Genomic DNA, 22,531 nt, shown 5'->3' on the forward strand with positions numbered 1-22,531 from the left:
CTTCCTCCCCCGCCCCCCAATTTTTAAGACAGACTAGCCTAGATCCTCTTTCCTCAGCCTCCTGAGTCACTGGGATTATAGGCCTGTATCACCACACCCAGCAGCAAAATTCTCAGGATTGTTCTCGCAAGAATTAATATTCTGGGGGGGGGTCAGTGGGAGATGCTCAGGCATCAGCAGCGGGGTGGGATTGGGACCTGGGACCTAGGATCAAGGTACCGGTGACCATGAGATCCCTGCATCTGCTCAGAGGCCCCTTCCTGTATGGCCTGCTCTGGGCTTTTTGTGCTTCAGATGCCAGGACTGAGGAGCCTGGGGCCAATGTCCCCCATCCCGGCAGCCTGGGCTTCGATAAGAACATGGTTCATGACCAAGAGCATATCATGGAGCATCTGGAAGGTGTCATCAACAAACCATAGGCGGAGATGTCCCCACAAGAACTGCAGCTCCATTATTTCAAAATACACGATTATGATGGAAATAATTTACTTGATGGCTTAGAACTCTCTAGAGCCATCATGTCCATATGGAGGAAGAGAGTGAACAGGTGCCACTAATGAGCAAAGAACTGATTTACATAATAGATGGTGTCTTGAGAGATGACAAGAACAATGATGGATACATTAACTATGCTGAATTTGCAAAATCACTGCAATAAATATTATTTGGCTATCTCCAAGTTATATTCAAATGTGACCTATCATAATGTGATTGAATACTTTTGGTAATATAAAATAACTCATTTTTAACTACTGCTGCAGCATTTTGGTAAACACTTGTACACTGGGGTGAAAAAGAGAAATAAAGAAGAGAAATGGGACATTTTGTGGTCCCTCAGTGCTGTTAAATCTCTCAATGGACAAGAGCTTGATGAAAGAATCCTCTTAAGGATATGGAATAACTGGAGCTGAGCACTCAGGAACTTAACTGTAGGACAATGCTCATTCTTGATCTTAATTCATGCACCTGAAAAGTAAGACAATAAGCTTTGCCAAGTGGACACACTTTCAGGGACAGTGAAGGGATTGAGTGAATGCCACATTTCCCCTAGTGGGATCCATCTCTTCAGATAAAGGAGGTCAGTAGTCTCTAAAGTTCCTCTGGCCTACATGATCACTTGCTCTGGGTAAGTGGCTATTTGTTAGGCCCTATCAAAGCCACAAGAAGAAGAATGTCAGATATTGAGTTCAGATGGCTACAGAGGCAAGGATTCTGTATCCTCTCATGTTCTGGAAATTACAGACCACTGGTCTAAGCAATTAACCTTTTCAGATTTTCAATATTTTATACAACTACTGCCACACCTTTATACTTTCTTTTCTGTCATCTTCAACTTGAGAGGAACCTTAATTTAAACGTCTCTCTAATCAATAGCAAATATTTTAGCCATCTTAATATTTGTATTTCACTCGTTTCCAGGATTTCCTTTTTGCAATTTTGGGACTATTTGGAATGTAAGGACTTGGTATAGCAGGTTTAAACTATTGGCTGGCCTCGCCTAGGTGGGAAGTTAAAAGATCATTCATCGAACCCAGTAATTAACCCGATCCAAGTTCTGTTTCAAAGGAATGTTGTTTAAATTCCCTCTTCTAGCCTGAATGGATGAATTCTTAAATTTCAGGAAATATTAGAAAAGGAAAATCTCAGTATTTGAAAGTGAGAAGCAGCTGCAGACTGTAATTTGGTTTGTTGGATGTGGTAGACATGCTGTGATGGAAAACCCAAAATGATGTTTGAATGAGGGAAAGAAAACACATAAAAATGTGCTATAAGATGTATTTTCTTTATTAAGGTATTCCTCTAAGAAAACTTATTTGTAAAATTGATTTCCTGTGTCAAGTTTTTGTGCAATCAGAGCTGACTTGTAAACTATTCTTGTAATATTTCATTATTCTGAAAGATGTATATAATGAATTCTGAATATATGACCAATAAAACTGATGGGACACACACAAAAAATATACTCCTTTTTTAATGTATTTAAGTAGTATTCCATTGAACAGATGTATCACAGTGTGTTTATCAAATTGCTACACACCTAGTTTGTTTCCAAGTTCTGTTACTATGAATAAAGCTGCTAGGCACATTTGCTTGCAGGAAGGGAATTACTAGGTCATATATTAAGGTTGTTTCATTTTGTAAGAAACTTATCAGGCTGTTTTTCATTTCACACCTGCACCAGCAACAAATACAAGTTCCAGTTATGCCAATCCCAACACCTGGTATTTTTGGGTTATTTATATATTGCCATTTTAGTGTTCAAGTGGTATCTCATTTGTCTCTCTCTTTTTTTTTTTTTTTTTGGTAGTGGAATTGGAATTGGGGATTGAACACAGGGGCTCACACGATAGGCAAGCATTCTACTACTGAGCTACAACTCCAGCGGCCCCACCTTTTGGTCTTAATTACACCTCTCTGATTAATAAGCACTCTGAATTTTCTAAGCTAATTATTCTAAATCCTAACTTTTATCTCCATTGGATAGAATCAAACTACAGTTGTCTCTTGGTATCAGTGAGGGATTAATTCCAGGACCTCCCATAGATACTAAATCCCACAGAAGCTCAAGTCCTTTACATAAAACAGCATTGTACTTGCTATGTATAACCTATGCACATCCTGCTGTATACTTTAAAATGTCAACTTATACCTACAATGTAAATATTATGTAAATACACTGTATGGATGAGGGGACAGACTGTTCATGTTCAGTACCAACACAGCCTGAGTACATTTTTGATCCACAGCTGGTGGAATCCAGGGACACAGAACCCAAGGCAGAGAGGACCTGCTGTGTATTTCACCATAGTTTAGTAATAGTAACATCCTATTATAACAGTATTATATTGCTATTGCATGCTGTTAATATTACTTTAGGGAAGTTTTTCATTGCTTGTAGTATGGGGGGTTGAACCCAGGTATACTCTACCCTGAACTACATCCCCAGACCTTTTCTATTTTTTATTTTGAGAAAGGGTCACCATAAGTTGCCTAGGCTGGCCTCTAACTTACAATCCTCCTTCCTCAGTCTCCTGAATTGCTGGATTACTAGGCATGTGCCATGCCAGTCTGGAAGAAATATTTTTGGTGTGTTTTAGTATCTATTTCAATATGCACCATATATGTGTGAGGCACTTTTTAGATGCTTTACATCCAATCTAATCTTTTTTTCCCCCAAATTTAATCCTTATAACTACCTATGAGTTAGGCTTTAGTATTCTAGTTTACTAATGGAAAGCTAAATAGCTTTTCAAGTTTTTCTTAGCTTTTGCTGGCATTCCAAATGTCTCAGTCCACTATGAAATTTAAAGTAAACATGGGTTTAAAAAAACACCACCCTTGGGGCTGGGGATGTGGCTCAAGCGGTAGAGCGCTCCTCTGGCATGCGTGTGGCCCAGGTTCGATCCTCAGCACCACATACAAACAAGGATGTTGTATCTGCCAAAAACTGAAAAATAAATATTGAAATTCTCTCTTTAAAAAACAACAACAACAACAACAACAACAACAACAACAACAACAAAAAACACCACCCTGGTTCCTGAGCCTTCTGGGGTTTTCACTCATGTAAGAAATCTGCTAGACTAAAGCAAGAGTCCTTGCAGCTTTCATTGATCCAAAGCTGGTGAAGGAGCAAGTCAATCGAGCCGGTATAGATCCCTGGGTCCTGTGAGTACACAAACTCTGCCACAGGGGGTTGTCGGAGGGTCTGGATTTGGGATTTCAAGTGGTAAGATGAACTCTTTTAGCCACACATGAAAACTATCAATGTTGCCAAGTCCCAAAGTAGATGGTGTATTAGAACAGTAGTCAGAAGGAAACCTTTAAGGGCAAATCAAGAGGAAGCAAGGAGGGGCACTCCCTGCTGCCCTTGTGGATGGCCTTTCTTGAATAATTAATTCAACTGAGGGAGGTAGGTAGGAAGGTCCCTGTGCCCAGACATCAGTCCCCACCACTATTGGAGTGCCCCAGAGGCCATCAGACATGTCCTCTCATTACTGTAATAGGAAGGCCAAATATCCTGATATCATGAGAATGTACCTACATTGACAACTGTCCCTTGGTATAGCTGCTAGGTCTGTGCATCAGTCCTTTGGTTCCTGCTCCAGTCAAGCTCCCTATCTTCTGTTCCCTGTGGATGCCTGGTGTTCCTCCTTTCCAGACACCAGGCACCCTCTTTTCCCTTGCACTTTTCTTAGCATAATCAAGTCAATTTACATCTCTGTTTTTTTTTTTTGTACCATGGATTGAACCCAGGAGTGCTCAACCACTGAGCCACATCCCCAGCTGTGGGGATAAATTTTTTTGTTCTGAGACAGGGTCTTGCTAAGTTGCTTAACTTAGCAAGTTGCTAAATTGCTGCAGCTGGCTTTGAACTTGTGATCCTCCTTAGCCTCCCAAGCATCTGGGATTATAAGTGTGTGCCTGTGCCCAGTGCACATCTGTATTTCCAATGTTTAATGTGCTCCCTTTCCCAGGAAATGTGTACCCTGTGAAATATTTAAGCAAAGATACAAATCTCTATTAAAGCAATAATGTATTAGTAGAAGCAATAACAAAGATTGTGTTTCTTGTTGCACTGAGGTAAATGGGGGGTGATAAGTTATCGAGACCCTGTTCTGGCCTCTGCACTTCTATTTTTGTAGTTCTGGGGATTGAACCCAGGGCCTCACACAAGCTAGGGAAGCATGCTTTTGGACTGCTAAAATATCTGTAGCCACTCTGCTTCCTTCAATAAAAAAGTTTTAAATTTCTTGCCAAGAACAGGGCTTGGTAAGCAAAAAGAAGGAGCGATCTCTCTACCTGCCTTAATGTTTGGCTTGTTTTCACAACCATGCAATGTAGGTATCATAATCATATTATAAAGAAACAAAACTTTGAAATATTAGATGGTATGCCCAAGGTCAAAATAAGTTGCAGAACTGGGACTCAGGGCCTAGGGCAGCTTATGAGGTCCATGCTACTTACCTTATTAGTGTTCAATCTAAGGAATCTAGTTTCTAATCAACCCTGAGTGGGCTTGAAGCAAAAACGAATAGTGACCACCCTCTCCACCCCCATCCTAAATCCTTACTCCAGTGCTCCAGAAAAACCCTGTATTTCATTCCCTGCCTCCAAAGCACACACTCACCTACTTTCACACAGAGACTGGGTAAGTTATCAACTTGGGAAACCAGTTGATATATTCTGACAAACATTTATTCTATTATACTCCCAAATTCAAATTTCCAAAAAGAGAACTACTTCTCAAAAACTTCCTTATTTAGTTGAATACTATATATTCAGGGTTAAACTAGGGGTACTGATTGCATAATAAGCAAGACTTAACTTTCTCTCAAAAGCAAGCCCCATTCCTTTCTCCCACCCAGCAAAACATACCTATCAGATAATTAAATGTAATAAAAATTAAAAACAGAATGTATAGAAGTGTTTTAAACCACTAAGAGCATTTTATCTTCATCACTCATTTCCTAAGTTCTTTCCTCCTCCCCCAATATCCATCAAACTGCAATGCTGGTCCCCTTTCCAGTTATGGGGATGGAAATGGGTTGGTTGTGCTATACAGGGGCTCTCAGAGAATAGGCCAAAGAATTGAAGTTGGTTTCTAAGGGGTCAACCAGCTCAACCTAGGCCTCTATACCTAAGCTCTTGCACCAGAGAACTGGCAGGAACAAAGCTGTTAAACAGGGGCTAGTTTTCTCTTAGGAGGGCGGCTTAGGCCCTATGTCAATCTGCACTAGAATACTGCACCCAGGGAGGACCAGAGAGAGTTAGCTTTGATTGTAAAACAAATTCACCAGGACTGCCAAAGACCTCTCTCATCGAAGCCTGACTGAAATCCTTATTTGTTGAGTGGCAAGTGCTGCCCAGGACATTGCCACCAAACTTTTTCACTTCTCTCAACACAGCCTTGGGACTGACCAACACATCTACCTATTCTGTGGCCTTGAGCCCAATCAGGCCTCTCAGTGATTTTTCTTGGGCCCCATCCCAACTCACCACAAACTCCGGAAGCCAAGAAACATGGGTATCTCTCTCTTTTTCAAAGCTCAGAGAGGAGGGCAACTAAAGAACAGGGTGAAGTTGAGAAACTGCTGAGCTTCTGCCTGATGTGTAAAAGGCAAACCTTACATGGATTAGAAACATGGGAAAAACTGGCTCTGTGTATGTACTATGGCTGCTAGAAAAACTAAATAAAGGGTTGCAGGAGCAGGGGAAGAGGTGAGCAACCACTGGGAAGTGCTGGGTAAGAGAGGACCCTAGTTCAAATGCTAACAACTTTTCTGATCCACTCTCTCCCCCGTGTGCTTCCCCGGGGCTCCACATTCTACAGAGGCTCAGGTGCCTGCATATTGAGGACCGTGTGTGTCGTTCATGGGCTCAATATGTTAATACTCACTGTTCACCAAGTCCTGGGGAGGGAGGTAGACTCAGTGGAGTATGAGCTTAGTCAGAGGTCTGACTAGAAGCCCACCCTATAGTAGTGACTGCCCTGAAACCTACCTGCCAAAGTATCAGAACCTGCTTGCTGTGAAGAGAAACACAAGCCTTTCTTCCCCACCTTGGGGGTATTTCCTTTGACATGTGAACTTAGATAATAGCAACTGGGGTCACCCAAGCTCCTTCACTGGTGCCACAGGAAAGCCACAAAGTTCACAGAACCTCCCACAGGATGCCAAGAGCTGAACATCCATGAGAGAAGTCTACAAGTTTGGACAAGGAGCATGTGAGGTCAGAACAGCAGCACCCTGGTCTCCTGGCAGGGTGGGTATGTGAAAGGAGCAATGGTGGAGAAGCTCTCAAGACCAGGATGTCAGGAAATAGGTTCAGCATGTCACAGCCCTCCTGACTGTCTACTGAGGAAGTCTGAAGGTTTCTGAAAGTGGCTCCTCAGAAGAGTGGGTAGGGAGTGGGGGAGGGCAGACCTGAGAAAATAAGGACATTCAGAAGAACCCCTGGGTCATAAAACAAAGGATTTCTGGCCCAATTATGTTTAGCACATTTTCTTTTTCTTTTTTTGGCAGTACTGGTGATTGAACCCAGGTGCTTTATCACAAAGCTACCTCCTAGCCCTTTCTATCCTTTGAGATAGGGTGACTAAGTTGCCCAGGCTGTCCTCAAACTTGAGATTATCCTGCCTCAGCCTCCTATGTAGCTGGGACTACAGGTGCATTTTTTTTCTCCACTTGAAGACCAAGGTCACAAACAAACCACACATGGCTCTCTGAAGACAGAAACCAAACCCTGTTTTATAAGGCTGCTTGGCTGTCACCCACTTCTCTACAGAGATAGGAGGTGCCAGTCAGGCAGACAGGTGACAGAGGGTGAACCTTCCTCACCTTTTCCCCATCACCACCACCCCGTCAGCCCTCCAGATGCCCATCTCTGCAATACAACCACTTCAAAAAATACTCTGATGAGGGGCAATGTGGAGGGGTAGCAGGGGTCAGGCTGGTCAGCAGGATGGTTCCCATGAGGTAGCTGACACGGGTGCTCCTGGGCAGTGGCTGTGAAGGTCAGTCATGGGCTCACAGCAGGCAGGAGGGAGTCACTGATTGACTGGGAAGTGGAGGAAACAGAAAGTCTGGAAGTCCGCCCAGAGTACTTGATCACAGGTAACTTCTGGGAAGGGCCGGGCTCTGTGCTGGTGATCTCACTCTCCTTTAAGCAGATGGGTTTCCTGGGGAAAGGGGGAAGACCAACTTGAGTCTTCTTGGGCTTGGGTATGGTCCCGTCTTCAGATGAAAATAGGTTTCCCTTGGAGGAGCTGTTCTTTCTGAAGGAAACAGGTGTGGAAAGATGGCTGAGTAACTGTGCAGCAGAGACTTACTTTTGAATTGCCTTCCACATATGGGCCAGGCACTCACAACATTATGTACTATAGATCATTAATTACACAGATATATTAATAACCATAAAATATATTTTATTTACTTGAAGGCTTGTGAGCTCAAGTGCAAGTGTGAATGTGAGTGAGTGGAGCAGAGCCAAGTATTTAATTCTGTGCTCCAGCTCACTTTTGCTGGGCATCCTAAGAGCCACTGGGAAGAGGATATTGTGGCTACATATATGACTTTCCTATCAACCCCCATATAGAGAATGCTCAGTCTAGGAAAAGAGGAAGAAAGAAAGCTCCCCAAACTCTGTTAGCCCCCCCTTTGCTGAAGCCACACTCACCCCAGCTTGCCAGGCTCTGGTCTGTAGAAGGCACTGAGCACTCCATCACCCTTTGGGGCAGTCACAAGTGATGTCGGCAGAGACCACTAAGAACAAAGGAAGCAACAGGCAAAAAGGGTGTCGGGCAGAGGTCAGGCAGGAGTTTCGGGGGCCAAAGACTCTTTCTGCAGCTCTCCCATTCCCTGACCCTGAGCCCATGGGGTAAAAGTTTTGGCTCTCTATTTAGTGAGAAAAAAGATTGAGGCCTGCAGAGCACTTTTTTGATCCTTGAAAGAAAGGAGTCCAGACAATCCTAAAGCCAATCATTTTTTTTTCAAAGGTAAGGGTCATGAGATACAGAAGCAGGGCCTAGGGGTAGGGTACATATTAGCCCAACCTATGCTGTACTTTCTTTTTTGATGGTATCAGGAAGTAAACAGGCACTCAAACACTGAGCAACATCCCAGCCCTTTTTATTTTTTATCTTAAGACATGGCCTCACTAAGTTGCTGAGGCTGGTCTCAAAGTTGAACTCCTTCTGCCAGCCTCTCAAGTTTCTGAGCTTACAGGCACTTGCCACCACACCCAGCCCATGCAGTACTTTTAGTGCAGAAGAGGGTGGGCCCTGAAAAAGAGCTGTTTTCCCGCCCTGGCATAACTCACCAGTGGAACAGAATCAGAGATGACTCCTGTGTGGAACCCTTTGTAGCACCAACTCCGAAGCAGATCTACTCCTAGGGCAAGATGAATGGGGTTTGGAACTTAGTAGGGAGGAACCAATTGGCCCATTTTTTCCAGAGAAGTCCATTTCTTGGGTTAATAAGATCTAATCTCTCACTAAATGTAGTCTCCTGTGGGCAGGAAGGGCACATCACCTTTGAGCTTGTTGCCATGGTACTTCTGCTCCCACTGGGTGGTGAGAATGTTGAAATATCGTGGCTGCTCAAAAAAGCGGAGATAGCGAGAAGAGATCCGAGAAGGAAAAATTCGTTCAAATTGACCACGACGAGAAAACTCATCCTCCATCTCAACTAGAATCCGAACATCATCTGGTGTCAGGACATCCAGCACGGATGCATAGAAGTCCTATGGTCCAAGGAACAGGGAAGAAGAGGGTGTGGCAGATAGTGTGAGCCAGAGGCAGAGAATCAAGAAGCTGGAGACAAGAAACACAGTCCTGGGGTCCAGGTGTTCCAGAACCCTCAAAGGACCACTAGCTTTGCCTGGTGAGCCAGCTCTGTACCTCATTTGTTTCTAAGACCACTCAATTTAGCTAATGGAGGAAAATGCTCTTGACTGGGATTGGAGGAGCTGCTGGGGCTCTGAGATTAATTGGTTTGTTAGATAGGAGTTGCAATCAGGGTCCAATAACCAGCACTTGGCACCAGCATTGTGCCTGCTATTCTGTCATCTGGCTCACATATCTGCTCTGAGAAGACCAAGCCTCCCAGGCTCTTGCTGTACTCCCCAGGGAAAGAAACCATGTGAGTGAAGGTCTACAGCTCTGACAAGTGAGCCAAGAGCACTGGCTCTTAAAAATGTGGCAGAGACTATCAGCTCTCCCCCAGAATAAGCAATGTGCCAACATACCTCTACACGTCACAGGATCCCAGACCTCGGTTAAGAACCCTTGCTTTAGAGAGAAGGATAGCTGGTTTCCCAAATGTTTGGTCAAAGGAGCTTTCTGCTGAGACCAGGGAAAACCAATCTCCTACCTGGTCAGGAATTTTCTGGGTCAAATAATAGGCTTTCTTCATCTTCTGTGCTGTAAAATGCTCTGGTGCCATTCGACATTTGTCCCTGGGAGAGCTGGGCAGGCTAAGACAAGGGATAGACAGAAAGCAAAGGAAGAGTCAGCAGCATCCCTCCTGAGGAATTCAGAGAGGTCCAGCCCAGGAAGACACACTTCCTAGGAGAAGACAAAGATGTTGAAAGATGTTTGTCACTTGAGTGGATCACACTAAAATGCAATCCACTCAGGCAGCCTGTCTGAAAGTCATCCAGAACCATGTACCATGGAAGAACTGAAAGAGCACAAGATATCCTCTCCTGAATTTAAGAAAATAAATAATAAAGGAGTAAGCCTGATTGCTGTACACTTTGGCTTAGTTTAATTTAGTGAAAACTTACCACACACCTACTGGCTATATGATTCTGGGCAAATAACTAAACCCCCCTGCCCTGTTTCATCATCCATGTTACTATGATCACCGTTGAGAAAGATATGATGATGACTGAAAAGCAGTCCTGCCTCCAAGGAGCTTACAGTATGGCAACTGGAACAAGTTAAATGACAAATAACCACAGGACAGAGCCAAGGATAAGTCAACAAGGTATAGAGTAGAGAAAGCAAATTTTCTAACCAGGCAAATCAGGATTTTATTTCTATTCACTACAACTGTCTAGCTGAATGACCCTGGATGGGTTGCTTAATCCTAGGGATCTTCAATTTCTTCTTCTGTAAACTGTGATACTGATAGTAACCTTTAGGGTTGTGACAACATTAAAGGTGTTTCCTTACACAGCAGAGGCATTTAATAAACATAAGAGTAGCCCAGTGCTTTGAAGGTTTAGAGGAAAAAGGCCACACTAAGCTGGCTTCATGAAGATGTTGTCTGCAGCGAGGCTCTGGTGGGTGGGGGTTTGGCTAAGGAGATTTCAGAAGGAAGATACCCCATGAGCGGAGGAAAGACATCAAGGGGAACAGCAAGAAGCAATGAACTTTTCAGAGAACGAGATTAGTCTAACTGGTCCTTAGGGATCCTCCCAACCTTGAGCTTCTGTGAGTGATCTCGTCTGTCAGAGCACAGGAGTCAGGAAGAGGAGTAGAGAGAAATGCACCCAGGAAAAGGAGGCAGGGGCCTCGAATGTCCAGATAAGGAGTTAACTTGGTTCCCAGGCCGTGTGGAGATTCCTGAGCAGGAGAGCAAAATAACCAAACTTACTTTTAGGGATACTAATGGCAGGGATGTGCAGATGGATAGGAGGGGCAGACTGAGCCGCAAGGGATACAAAGCAAAAGCAAAAGAAAGGATCCAGAATCTGTTCCTTCCCAGAATCACAATGAGCTATTCATGCAGCCAGCTAAGCCTCAGGGAAATAAGGAGGCTGACCTGGTACTGGAGCCACTGGAGCTGCTGGGGCTGCTGGAGTTGGAAATATCCTCTGCATTGGGCAGAACAAAACCCGCCAGATTCAGAAGGTCTCGGATCATCTGGCCTTTGATGTTGATGTCCAGCTGAGAGTTGGAGTGGAGGCTTTGGGAAAAGATGCACACTGTGGTCAAAGCAGCACTACAAATAGTTTCTGATTCTATGTCCAAGTCAGGGCTAGCCCCATTTGGCTTTCCTGGGACAAAGCTCAAGCATCATCACAAAAGTCTCTTGTACCAAGACAGTGAATAATTTACCCAGCTGTTAAACCTGCCCATGACCTTAGTTTCCTAGAGGAAAACAAACAGTAGGGATTAACTTAAAAAGACCAACTTTTTTTTTTTTAATTTCTTACATACATGACAATAATGGAATGCATTACAATCATAATTATCCATTTACAACACCATTTTTCGTAATTCTGTATGTAAAGTATGTTCACGCAAAACTATGCCATTATACATGAGCTCTTATTATTTTTTGCATTACAATTCTTTTTTTTTTTCTTTTTTTTTTAGAGAGAGAGAGAGAGATTTTTTTAATATTTATTTTTTAGTTTTCGGAGGACACAACATCTTTGTTTGTATGTGGTGCTGAGGATCGAACCCGGGCGGCACACATGCCAGGTGAGTGTGCTACCACTTGAGCTACATCCCCAGCCCTACAATTCTTAATTCACCTTTACACCACAATTTATCATATCTCTGATGAAAAGAACAACTTTTAAAAACCCTCTACATTCTTGAAGAACCTTGAGATAATGGCAAAGAGTAAGTGAACGAGCAAACACAAACCATGAAGGTTAAACACAAATTCTAGGGAAGGAACTATGAACTATCTTCCCCAAACTGACAAGACTAGAGTGACAAAAGAATTCTTAGGATAGGGGATCAATTCTATTGTGAGTATATTCAAAATACACTCTACCTTGGGGAAATATTAACTTCCAGGACCCAGGGCTTGAGGTTCTCATCTAACATGATGTCAAAACCGAAGAGCTCGTGGCAGCTGTAAGGATGTCGCACATATAGCTTGAGCAGGTTGGTCACATAGGGCTCTGATCTGGACACAGGAATAAAGAAGTATTTAGTCCAAAAGCCAAATGCCAAATGACTTCTCTGATTTAAGGATGCTGATCCATAATATGCTGGGGGGTGGGGATTAAATGAACTCTAGATAGGACAAAGGGGAAAAGGGGAGGGAGGGGTAGGGAGGGAGCATAAAGGTAGGAAAAACAATGGAATGTGATGGTCATCATTATCCTAAGTACATGTATGAAGACATGAAGGATGTGATCCTACTTTGTGTATAACCAGAGATATGAAAAATTGTGTAATATAAATTGTAATGCATCCTGTTGTCATATATAACAAATTAAAATTAAAAAAAAGGAATAAAAAGCACCCTCCACCCAAAAGAAAGTTATTCAGTCTAGCTCCTCCCAAAGGTCCACACCCAGAGCTGTCCTGCCAATGGAGTGGCCCAGAGTTAGGCAGACAGAAGCCACCCAGGAAAAGTGGCTCTTACTCTATCTAATCCTTACCATTCCCTGTCCTCAGAACAGAACCACAGCATGGTCAAAGCCCAGAGGATAGTAGCATAAGGCCAATAAGAAATCAGGGGAGCTCCCTAGCAGCAGGCTCCACAGAGTGGCAATATAACTCACGAGATGATGGTTTTGACAACGACATCCTTTATCTTTTCCCAGATGGCATCGCTATTAACTCCCTTCTGGCTCAGATAGTTCCACAAAGCCTTCAGTGCCCTGCAGGGGGAGGAAAAGGGAGTATTTAGTGTTATATTCAAGAAATAAATGACAATGAAATGAGAAAAAACAGGGAATAAAAGACCTAATGGTATTTTTTTTCATCTCTTCCTTTGACATTCAGAATTAAGAGATGAACTTGACAACAAACAGATCAACTCTGAATTTACAAGTGCTTATGTAATCTTCAGTTGCTATAATACTCCCCTACCACCAGGCCCCTGGACCTACCAAGCCCCAGAACCCTCACACCCTCTAGGACTACATTTGACTGGGACACTCTGCCTTCAGTACCATTTGTGGCCCTGACAGGCTGTTTCGTCTGCATTGGCTTGGTACTCAGTATTTTTTTTATTGACACTATAGTTGGTCAGGTGCATGAACTTGTTACCAAGGCTCTTCATGGAAGGGGAATACCTGGAGACAAGAAGAAAGGCAGAGGTAAGACAGCGAGCAGAGAGTGAACCAAATATTCCCAAATCCTGAGGAGGTGAAGGACAAGTACACAGATCTTTTCAGATCAACAAGGACCAGAGAACTTTAACTGTCAGCAATCATCTCCTTTGTCCCACCTCAGCTGCAAATTCAGCAAAGTAGAGAACCTCATTTCCCATTCCCTCCTGCTTCCCCCACCAAGAAATATCACTAAATCATGTTATGCCAAACTGTTTGGCATCCTCCAGTTTTCCTCCCTCTGAGGAAAATAAGTCCCCCAAATTGTGAGGCAACACTTCACACTCTAACATACTTGCAACTGGCAAAGCGGACAAGTCCATCTGAAAAGAGGTAAATCCGTAGAGGATCGTAGGAAGTGACATAAACATAGATCCGCAGATCAAACTTGCTGCCACTGATGAGGTAGGGTTTGTGTAGATACCTGTGTAGAGGAAAGGCAGCTCCACATTCAGCCAGTGAGGCTTGATGGGCAGCTGTGTTAGGGCAAAAGCCAGTTCAAGGTCCCAAGATAAAGACAGTAAAACAGTTGGCTAAGGAAGGTCTCTGGCAGGAGGACAAGAGGTCGAAGAACATTGTAAGAGAGAAACCTGGAGGTCAAGGAGATAGGAAGATGGGGAGAGAAATGTGAGCTACAGGTGGGCTCACCTCTGTACCAGGAGGGGTCTGCGCTTGGGGAGTTGACTCCACTTGTGAATGACCTGGATGCCAATGCCTCGAGCTGATGCTGGCTAGAGAGAAACAGAAGGGAGACAAAATTTGCTCCAGGTACAAAACTATGTTGTTCCCATTCTCAGACCACCATTTGTTGCCCACAGTGACCCACTCACTGGCTTCACAATCCACTTTTGGCGGCTGTTGCTCTCCCAGGCTTTGCGCAGGAGCTTGGAATCCTGGGGCAGGATAAAGGACTGGGGGAAGAAACTGAACTCCTTCTTGCCAAAGCGGCTCTGCATTCGAGACAGGTTCCGCCACAGTCGGTCCTTCCTTCCAATCTGGAAAGAACCTGGGAAGTGGTTTAGCTACAGAAGGGACCAAAAGTGAGAGCAAGGAAAGGTGAAGGTGAGACCACAAAGATGACAAGCCCCACTAGGCCATTCCAACTTCCTTAGCAACAGTGCATGCTCCTATTCCATATCACTGTCATTGCTTTATGGTTTTCACATATACAATACTGAGCACTCACCAAAAGATACGTGAAACACAATTTTGATTAAGATAGGCATGATATCATCTTGAATGCAAAGAAAAAGTGGTTGAAACTTTTTCCACAACAGCCTATGGAACAAGGACAGGAAAATACCTGGCCTTTAGTAAATCTGGACATAAGGGACTCATTTGGTCCAACATGAGACCAGAAGTCCTCTTTAGACATACTTAGCTTGGAGCAATGGAGGCAATGTACAATGGTTATTGGGGAAACATTATCACCTGAAAACAAACAATACATCTCAAGATACATTAGAGGAAAAAAAGTATTTTTGAGAGGTGGCAACTGGCTAAGACACTGCAACAGAACTGGAGTTGTGTATGGTCTGCTAGGGTCTCACCCTGTACCCCTCCTGAACTCCTCTCTATAAACCTTCCTCATATCTCTGCAGTTTCCCTCCTCTCTCCACATCCACTCTCACCATTCCCAACACCACCCTCCTCTTGGCCTAGTCCAAAATCCAGGGAAACAGCTCCTCAGAAAGCACTCCTACCTTCTGATGTTCTCGAATGGATCGGAAACTAGCAGACTTCATGTGGTGACCCCAGCAGCCCAGCCAGTCATCATTTCCTGAAGAGGGCAATTGGGGAGTCAATCCTGCTGGCAGCTCTGTCCCTGAGACAGAGACCCCAGAAAAACCACTGAGCCTGGGCACAGCTCCCTGACTAGGTTTCCAAGAGTTGCCATGGAACTGTCCTACATGAGGCCCTGGGACTAGGGACAGAACAATGATGTTCTGTCTCCCAACCCTGAACAACAGAGGGCTTAGCTATGCCACCACTATGAGGTTGGCAGCTTCAAGACAAGGTCTCCAGCTATGCCCAAGGGAAATCCAGAGCTCTCCTCCTGCCCAAAGCCCAACTGGTGGGACAAAGAGGACAGGCCCACAGTAAGGCGAATGACTCACTCTTGCTGACTTTAAAGTGTGACCGTCCAATAGTCTGCTTGACAATGTTGGGAGTCACTGTGCTCATCTTCCACCGGAGCAGCTTCCTTTGCTCCCAAGGGAGTTTCTCCACTGGGGGAAAGGCACAGGGCGGGAGGTGGGGCAGGAGCAAGAAGAGCAGGAGAATTGTTTGGTGAGAAAATATAAAAGACACTGGTGTCCATCCTTTCTTGGGTAGGCAAGTCCCAAATCAGGGTTCAAAAGAGCACACTTTGGGGAAAAAGAAGGACTGGGTGGGAATGAGAAGCAAAAAAAAGGATGAGACTGAAAGAGGAAAGAAACAAGGTTAGAGGGTAGGTGCTAAGTCTAAGAATATGAGGCTGAAAAGGAACAGCTAAAGGACAGGCAAGAAAATATCCCCACCCTGGACCTATAACCAGGTGAGATCCGAGCACAGTGTGGTAACCACTGTGACAGCCATTCCGGAAGTCCCTTCCCACCTTTATCACCACCTCCTGGGGCTCTCCTGGACTTTGTCACTTGGCCATATTTACCTCTTTCATCTCGAGTGCCAAAATAGATGGTAGGGGGCACATTAGGGAAGAGACTGTAGATAAGGGCTGGTCGGACAACTTTCTCATGAATGGAAGGTTTGGTAAGAAGCTCCACACAGTTCCTAAGATAAAAAACAAACATGTGGCAAGTAAGGAAAAGCAACAGCCCCGAGGTGTCATAGTATTAAGATAGAATGATTCTCCCCCTACCCCACCTGTACTGGGGATCTAGCCCAGGGGTACTTTACCACTCAGCCACTTCCCCAGCCCTTTTAATATTTTATTTTGAGAAAGGGTCTCACTAAATTACTTAGGGCCTTGCTAAGTTGCTGAGGCTGGCCTTGAACTTGTAATCCTCCTGCCCCAGCCTCCAAAGTCACTGGGACTATATGAATGTACCACTGCACCTAGCTAGATATAATGATTCTGAAAAGACAAGTGTTCAATAATTATTTCGCAAATATGAATCCATAAGATGCTAGAGCTATCCTACATACAGCCACACCATTAAAAGTTACCTAGAGACAAGATTTTCCACTTCATTAGATAATACATCTCCAAAACTTCCTGTGACAAGCCACAGGCTGGGAATGTCCTTATAGTTCTCAAAGAGGGAATGAGTCTGACAGGACACAAATAGAAAACTGCCACACTAAGATAAAGAGCTAGATGAGGAGAAAAAAAGAACAATATGGATAATCAAAAGAAGAAAACAATAAAAGATCAAAGAAGAGGTATAAAGCCAGGCATGGTGGCACACACCTGTAATTCCAGTGGCTTAGGAGGCCAAGGCGGGAGGATCATAAGTTCAAAGCCAGCCTCAGCAATTTAGGCAGACTCTAAGCCACTTAGTGAGACCTTGTCTCAAAATAAAATAAAACAAGTGCTGGGGATGTGGCTCGGTGGCAGAGTACACCTGGGTTCAATATCCAGTAAATCCCCTTCCCCGCAAAAGAAGAGATATAGAAATTTTTAAAAAGAAAAAGGGGAAAAAGCAACAGGAAGAAAAGAAACAATGATACTTGTAACTGTTTTGTATTAGGTTCATATGAAGGCACAGATAGCTTATGAAACTGGACTTTCACATGACAGAGCCATACAGTTCTAGATCTCATGGACGCATAAGCCAGGATGCTGGGCCAGCAGACCATGGCGATGTTTACTGTTGTTCTAGCAATGGCTCAGCCAGAGCTACCTCAAAGGTATTCAAAATAGTGAACACTTCAATCATCTATCAGTACAAGCCAACTGGCACAGACCACATCTTTAAAGAATGGAGAGAACAGTCATTCCCCTCTACACTGAGCTGATATGATCCACAAATATTAAAAAATTTGATTTTTATCTTATAAAAAGCCACTTTTGGGCTGGGAGTATAGCTCAATGGTAGAGTGCTTGCCTATCACACAAGTTCCTGGTTCTGATTCCCAGCACTGAAAAAACTATTAAAAAAAAAAAGTCACTTTACCTATTATCATTTTCAGTATGGTAGGAATAAGTATTATATATAAAATACTTCAACGTTCCAGATTTTAATGGATTTTTATTTTATTGGGTCAAATTAAATACTAACTCCTAGGTAAATAATTCCAATGAATTCACTCTATTCCTCATTTCCCAAAGATTTTCCTTCAAAGACTGAGCATAAGAATTTAAGATTCTTGAAAATCAAGAGGAATGAGTAAAGATACAGAAACAAAAACAGGAATATAAAAGATAGTCACCCTAGAATAGTTCTGACAGTTTCCTAAAAAACTAAACATGCAACTATCATGACCAAAACTGAACTCCCAAGTATTTATTTATGTTCACATAAAAATATGTACATTACAGAAAAAGAAAAAGGAAAAAATCTACATGATTGTTCACAGCAGCTTTATTCACAATAATAGCAAAAGCTGGAAACCACCCAAATTTTCTTCCAACAGGTGGATGTTTAAAAACAAAACAAAATCTGTGGTATATCTATCTAAATCATGGAATACTACTCAGCAACAACAGCAAAAAATGAACTACTAATACATGCAATGACCTGGATTTGACTTTAAAGAACTTGCTAAGTAAAGAAAAGCCAATCCTAAAAGGTTAGATACTGATATCACTCCATTTGTGTAACATTCTTGAAATAACAAAATTACAGGAATGGAAACTAGTGAGTTAAGGGCAAGGGGATGAGAGTATAGGTGTCACTTAAGGGAATCAGGAGGGATTCTTGCAGTGATAGAAATATTCTGTACCTTGCCCCTGTCAATGTTAACTTCCTTCAATAATAATATTATGCTACGCCTTACTGTTGTTTTGCAACAAGTTACAACATGAGAGAAACTGGGTAAATAATACAAAGGACCTTTCTGTTAATTTCTTACAACTGCATATGAGTCTACAATTACCTTAAATTTAAAAGTTTAATTAAAACCAAAGAGGAGAAAGCCTTTGTTAGCTGCCTCTCAAGAGTACTGGCTTACCCCCAAGACACCTGACTTTTTGTCTATGATCTTGAAAGACTAACTTCTCTGGTCCTAAATTTTTTCACTGGACTTGATGACTGCCATCTCTAAAATTACATGATTCTAGGGGTGGAGGGGGCAACAGCAGGAAATGTAATAAAGCTATTGGTGGGAAGTGGGAGGATGAGTTAAGTCGAGGAATTTGGGGCCAGTCTGGAAACACAGCAAGACCCCTTCTCAAAAAAGTCAACCATGGACTGGGGTTGTGGCTCAGTAGTAGAGTACTTGCCTGGCATGTGTGAGCCTGGATTCGATCCTGAGTACCACAAATAAATAAAGAAATAAAGTGAAAAATCCACTGGCAACTAAAAAAAAAAAAAAAAGAGTCAAACAACCAACTAATGTGGAGGGGTATGGGGAACCATTGTGTAGAAAAATAAAGGCAGTGATCTTTCCACTTTTTCAATAATAGTCAAATGTGCTATAATAAATGTAAAAATGTTTGATAAAAGAGGAAAAAGTTAAGATTTTTTTGGCAATCCAAAAGCATTTCTCATTTTAATTATCTTTATTTTCTTTTTTGGTACTGGGATCGAATGCAAGGGCACTTTACTATTAAGCTATATCACTAGTTCTTTTTTTTTTAAATATAGTTATTTTTTATTTTGAGACAGGGTCTTGCTAAATTGCTGCAGGTCTTGAATTTCTGATCCTACTTCAGCCTACCAAATCACCGTGGTTACAGACATGCACCACAGTGGTTGGAATCCATCAATCTTCATTTTCTTGAAAACCCTGTTTAAAGCCTCATATTGCTAGGAAGATGTGTAAAATTTGTAGGAATTAATAAATTAATGAACTAAATAATTAACACACATCTTATGTGAATTTATTTCTTTTTTTCCCATGGTGCTGGGGACTGAACCCAGGTCCTCCCTCACACTTGCATGTGCTCTCCCTTTGAACTATATTACCAGACCATGAATTTTATTTTACATATCAGACATCTAGATAAAGAGTTGTGTAGCTGTCCTGAAGCAGGCCTACAGATAAACACAAATCATTCTTAAGTATGAAAAAGACAGGACACCAAACCAATTCCAAGCTATATGTTCTTCTCTTATGGAGAATGGAGTTACTTAATTGATTTATAACTAGGAGTTTTGCTTTTCTGAAAGGAGGATGTGTTAAGTCAGAAGTAACAATTCACAGATCAGACTCAAGTATCTGTGACAGAACTTCTGTCCACCTTCAGAGAAAGTCCCAATTCGCTCTCTCCCACTTTCCAGACAGCTCTGCCTCACTGGGCTGTCTTGGGGCTCTATAGGCGGTACAGCTGCTGCCATAGCATCATGGAAACACACCTAACCTTGCCCATATTCACCACAGTGTGGAAAGCTTTCTCTCAGGTCTCCCTAAGGTAAGCTGACACAAAGAAAAGCAACCAGAGCAGATGTTCCACGTGTTGGACAAGCCTTGACACATATGGCTAGATTTTAATTAGAAATTAGAATAAACATTTTGAATTAAAAATAATACAACAATATTCTATATTTGTATTTTCAGTAGAAATTTTTTAAAAGAAAATAATTATGTTTAGTACATTTGGGGGTTCTTTTTTAATACTTAACAAAAAATATGCCAGGTGTGGTGGCACAGACCTGTAATCCCAAAGCCTTGAGAGGCTGAGGCAGGAGAATTGCAAGTTCAAGGCCAGCCTCAGCAACTAAGCAAGGCCCTAAGCAACTTACCAAAAATAAAAGAGGCAGGGTGGCTGGGTATGTACCTCAGTGGTAAAACACCCCAGGGTTTAATCCCGAGTACCAAAACACATACATATGTGTGTGTGGGGGGGTTTGTATCGATTATATATGATTGTATATGTATTATAAATATATATAAATTATATGTAAATATATATAATTATATATAAATATATAATAAGTACACGTAATATTTTATATATGTGTGTATATATACACACACACATATATATATATATATATGTATGTATGTATATATATAAAAACAATTAATGAAGACAAAGTCTCATTCTGAGGCCAGTCTGGAAATGGTTTGGGGAATATGAGATTATGGTGGAGAATGTTGAAGATAGTTTAAATGATCCTTTACCAAGTTCTAAAAATCTTCCACAAAATGAATGCCCTCCTTTATAGAGATTTCTTTATAGTCCTGCATTCCTTCCTTTCCCTCAACTCCCACCCAGGATTTTTGTTAAGAGATTGACTTTTTTTTGGTTCCTTAGTTAGGAATGAACCTCAGACTCCATCCAAAGGTAGATGAAAGAGAATTTTAAATTTAATTTAATTGGTAATTCATTTCTTAAACACTTCTTGAAATATCTGTCTTTTAGTTGAACAATTTCTTGGAGCCTCAAAACCAGAAACATGGTACTGTTTTTAAACCCAACTGACAAGTGTACATCTGGTCTCCCACTAGCTCCCTGTTCAAAAACTAAAGTAACAAACATAACAATTAGGGGAAAATGAGTTAGGGTTTGCCAGGCAAGTAGGGTTACACACTTCATGATCTTGAAATGACAAAAAAATGAGTACGTACCAATGATCTACACAACTGACACTCACCGAGAGATCACTGCCACCGACTCGCTGCGGGAGACACCACTTAATGAGGAGCACTCTGAGTCTCCTGTGGGAAGAAAAGCAGAGAAGCTTCAACTGGAAGAGACTGCCATAAATACCCACCAAGCCTATACAGCTCTTCGTAGAATATTTCATGAATATACATATACATTCAGCCCTGCTCTGGAAGCCATGAAACTAACCTCTACCTTGCTTTGCCTTTCTTGTGCTCAAGAGCAGCAGAGAGAAGACTGATGGGACAGGACAGCTATGGACCAGAGTCCTCCAGAAGCTCCATAAGTCCCCCAAAGCAGATGATTAATGAGGGTGATAATATGAGTCAAGCACAGCACATAATTGTTAGCCCCCTTCCTAGGAGGCTGCAACCAATCCCACATGGAGGAAAAGGGCTCCCTACTCACCCTCCTCCTCTTCGTTCCCGTCATGGCTGCAGCAGTCCTCCAAACTGTCTATTAGTTCTTCTTCTGTATCTTCAGCATCAACCTGGTCTGGCTGGAGGTTAGCTGCTGAACTAAAAGAAAGAATCATGCTCCCAGCCCAACCAACTCCATAAGATGTCACAGTTAAGAGTCTCATTTCCTATTGCTTTTTATTTTTTAATTTCACAGGGTGTCACTAAGGTGCTAAGGCTGGCCTTGAACTTTCAATCTTTCTAAGTCTCCCAAATCACCAGGATTATAGGCATGTGCCACTACATGCAGCCTCATTCCTCTTCTATCTCCCAGTATTTGTTTCCTCCTTGTCACCAATCTGCTATGTCCTGCCTGGATGTCAAACTCATTTCTCTTGCCCTCAAAGTTCACATCGAGCCATAGTTCTTTACATCCCCCACCTATACAAAAGCACTACCTCTTCCATTTTCTTTGAAGTCCCTTACTTCATAATATATAAGTGCAAAACTCTGCCTATAAATGAATATCTTCAAATGTTCCTAGGTTGCTCACTGGGAACTCAGAAGGACTTGGCAAACCAAAATTCCAGAAAAGTAAAAAGACACAAGAGAAGGAATCAGCTGTGTCTATGTCCTGACTGAATGGTTGGCTGTCATACCAGCAATGCTTGAGAACCTGATTTGATTTGGAACAAGTAGAAAAGCCACAGATCCCAACATCTGGTGTCTAGAATTCTTATTTCTCTCCTGGATATAACCTAAATAGGGGCTAGCAAACTCTTTCTCTAAAGGACAAAAGAATAAATATTTTTAGTTTTGCTGGCCATTCAATATGTCACAACTATTCAACCCAAATGTTGTAACAAGAAGGCAGCCACCATAAGGCCTGTAA

The 22,531-nt window shown here is 42.4% G+C and overlaps 1 protein-coding gene and 1 pseudogene across 4 annotated transcripts in view; one reads left to right on the top strand and one right to left on the bottom strand.

Annotated features, from left to right (window-relative positions):
- Positions 1 to 227: 227 nt before the first annotated feature.
- LOC143407419 (multiple coagulation factor deficiency protein 2 homolog pseudogene) lies at positions 228 to 658 on the top strand (annotated as a pseudogene).
- Positions 659 to 7,222: 6,564 nt separating this feature from the next.
- Positions 7,223 to 22,531, bottom strand: part of Ttll4 (tubulin tyrosine ligase like 4) — a 40,919-nt gene continuing 25,610 nt past the window's right edge. For 3 of the 4 annotated variants that reach the window (XM_076865495.2, XM_076865494.2, XM_076865496.2), the window contains 17 exons: positions 21,650 to 21,759; positions 21,231 to 21,294; positions 16,178 to 16,299; positions 15,645 to 15,755; positions 15,231 to 15,307; positions 14,358 to 14,549; positions 14,176 to 14,258; positions 13,823 to 13,951; positions 13,369 to 13,491; positions 12,976 to 13,074; positions 12,237 to 12,371; positions 11,271 to 11,414; positions 9,873 to 9,975; positions 9,033 to 9,243; positions 8,821 to 8,891; positions 8,179 to 8,264; positions 7,223 to 7,777 (listed from right to left, as the gene is read on the bottom strand). In XM_076865495.2, the coding sequence (XP_076721610.1) occupies positions 7,522 to 7,777; positions 8,179 to 8,264; positions 8,821 to 8,891; positions 9,033 to 9,243; positions 9,873 to 9,975; positions 11,271 to 11,414; positions 12,237 to 12,371; positions 12,976 to 13,074; positions 13,369 to 13,491; positions 13,823 to 13,951; positions 14,176 to 14,258; positions 14,358 to 14,549; positions 15,231 to 15,307; positions 15,645 to 15,755; positions 16,178 to 16,299; positions 21,231 to 21,294; positions 21,650 to 21,759 (2,116 nt within the window). In that variant the 3' untranslated portion in view covers positions 7,223 to 7,521. The remainder of the gene's footprint in view (positions 7,778 to 8,178; positions 8,265 to 8,820; positions 8,892 to 9,032; positions 9,244 to 9,872; positions 9,976 to 11,270; positions 11,415 to 12,236; positions 12,372 to 12,975; positions 13,075 to 13,368; positions 13,492 to 13,822; positions 13,952 to 14,175; positions 14,259 to 14,357; positions 14,550 to 15,230; positions 15,308 to 15,644; positions 15,756 to 16,177; positions 16,300 to 21,230; positions 21,295 to 21,649; positions 21,760 to 22,531) is intronic. The other variant, XM_076865497.2, reaches the window with a different exon arrangement.

Source organism: Callospermophilus lateralis, chromosome 9, assembly GCF_048772815.1.
Source record: "Callospermophilus lateralis isolate mCalLat2 chromosome 9, mCalLat2.hap1, whole genome shotgun sequence".
Lineage (NCBI taxonomy): Eukaryota > Metazoa > Chordata > Mammalia > Rodentia > Sciuridae > Callospermophilus > Callospermophilus lateralis.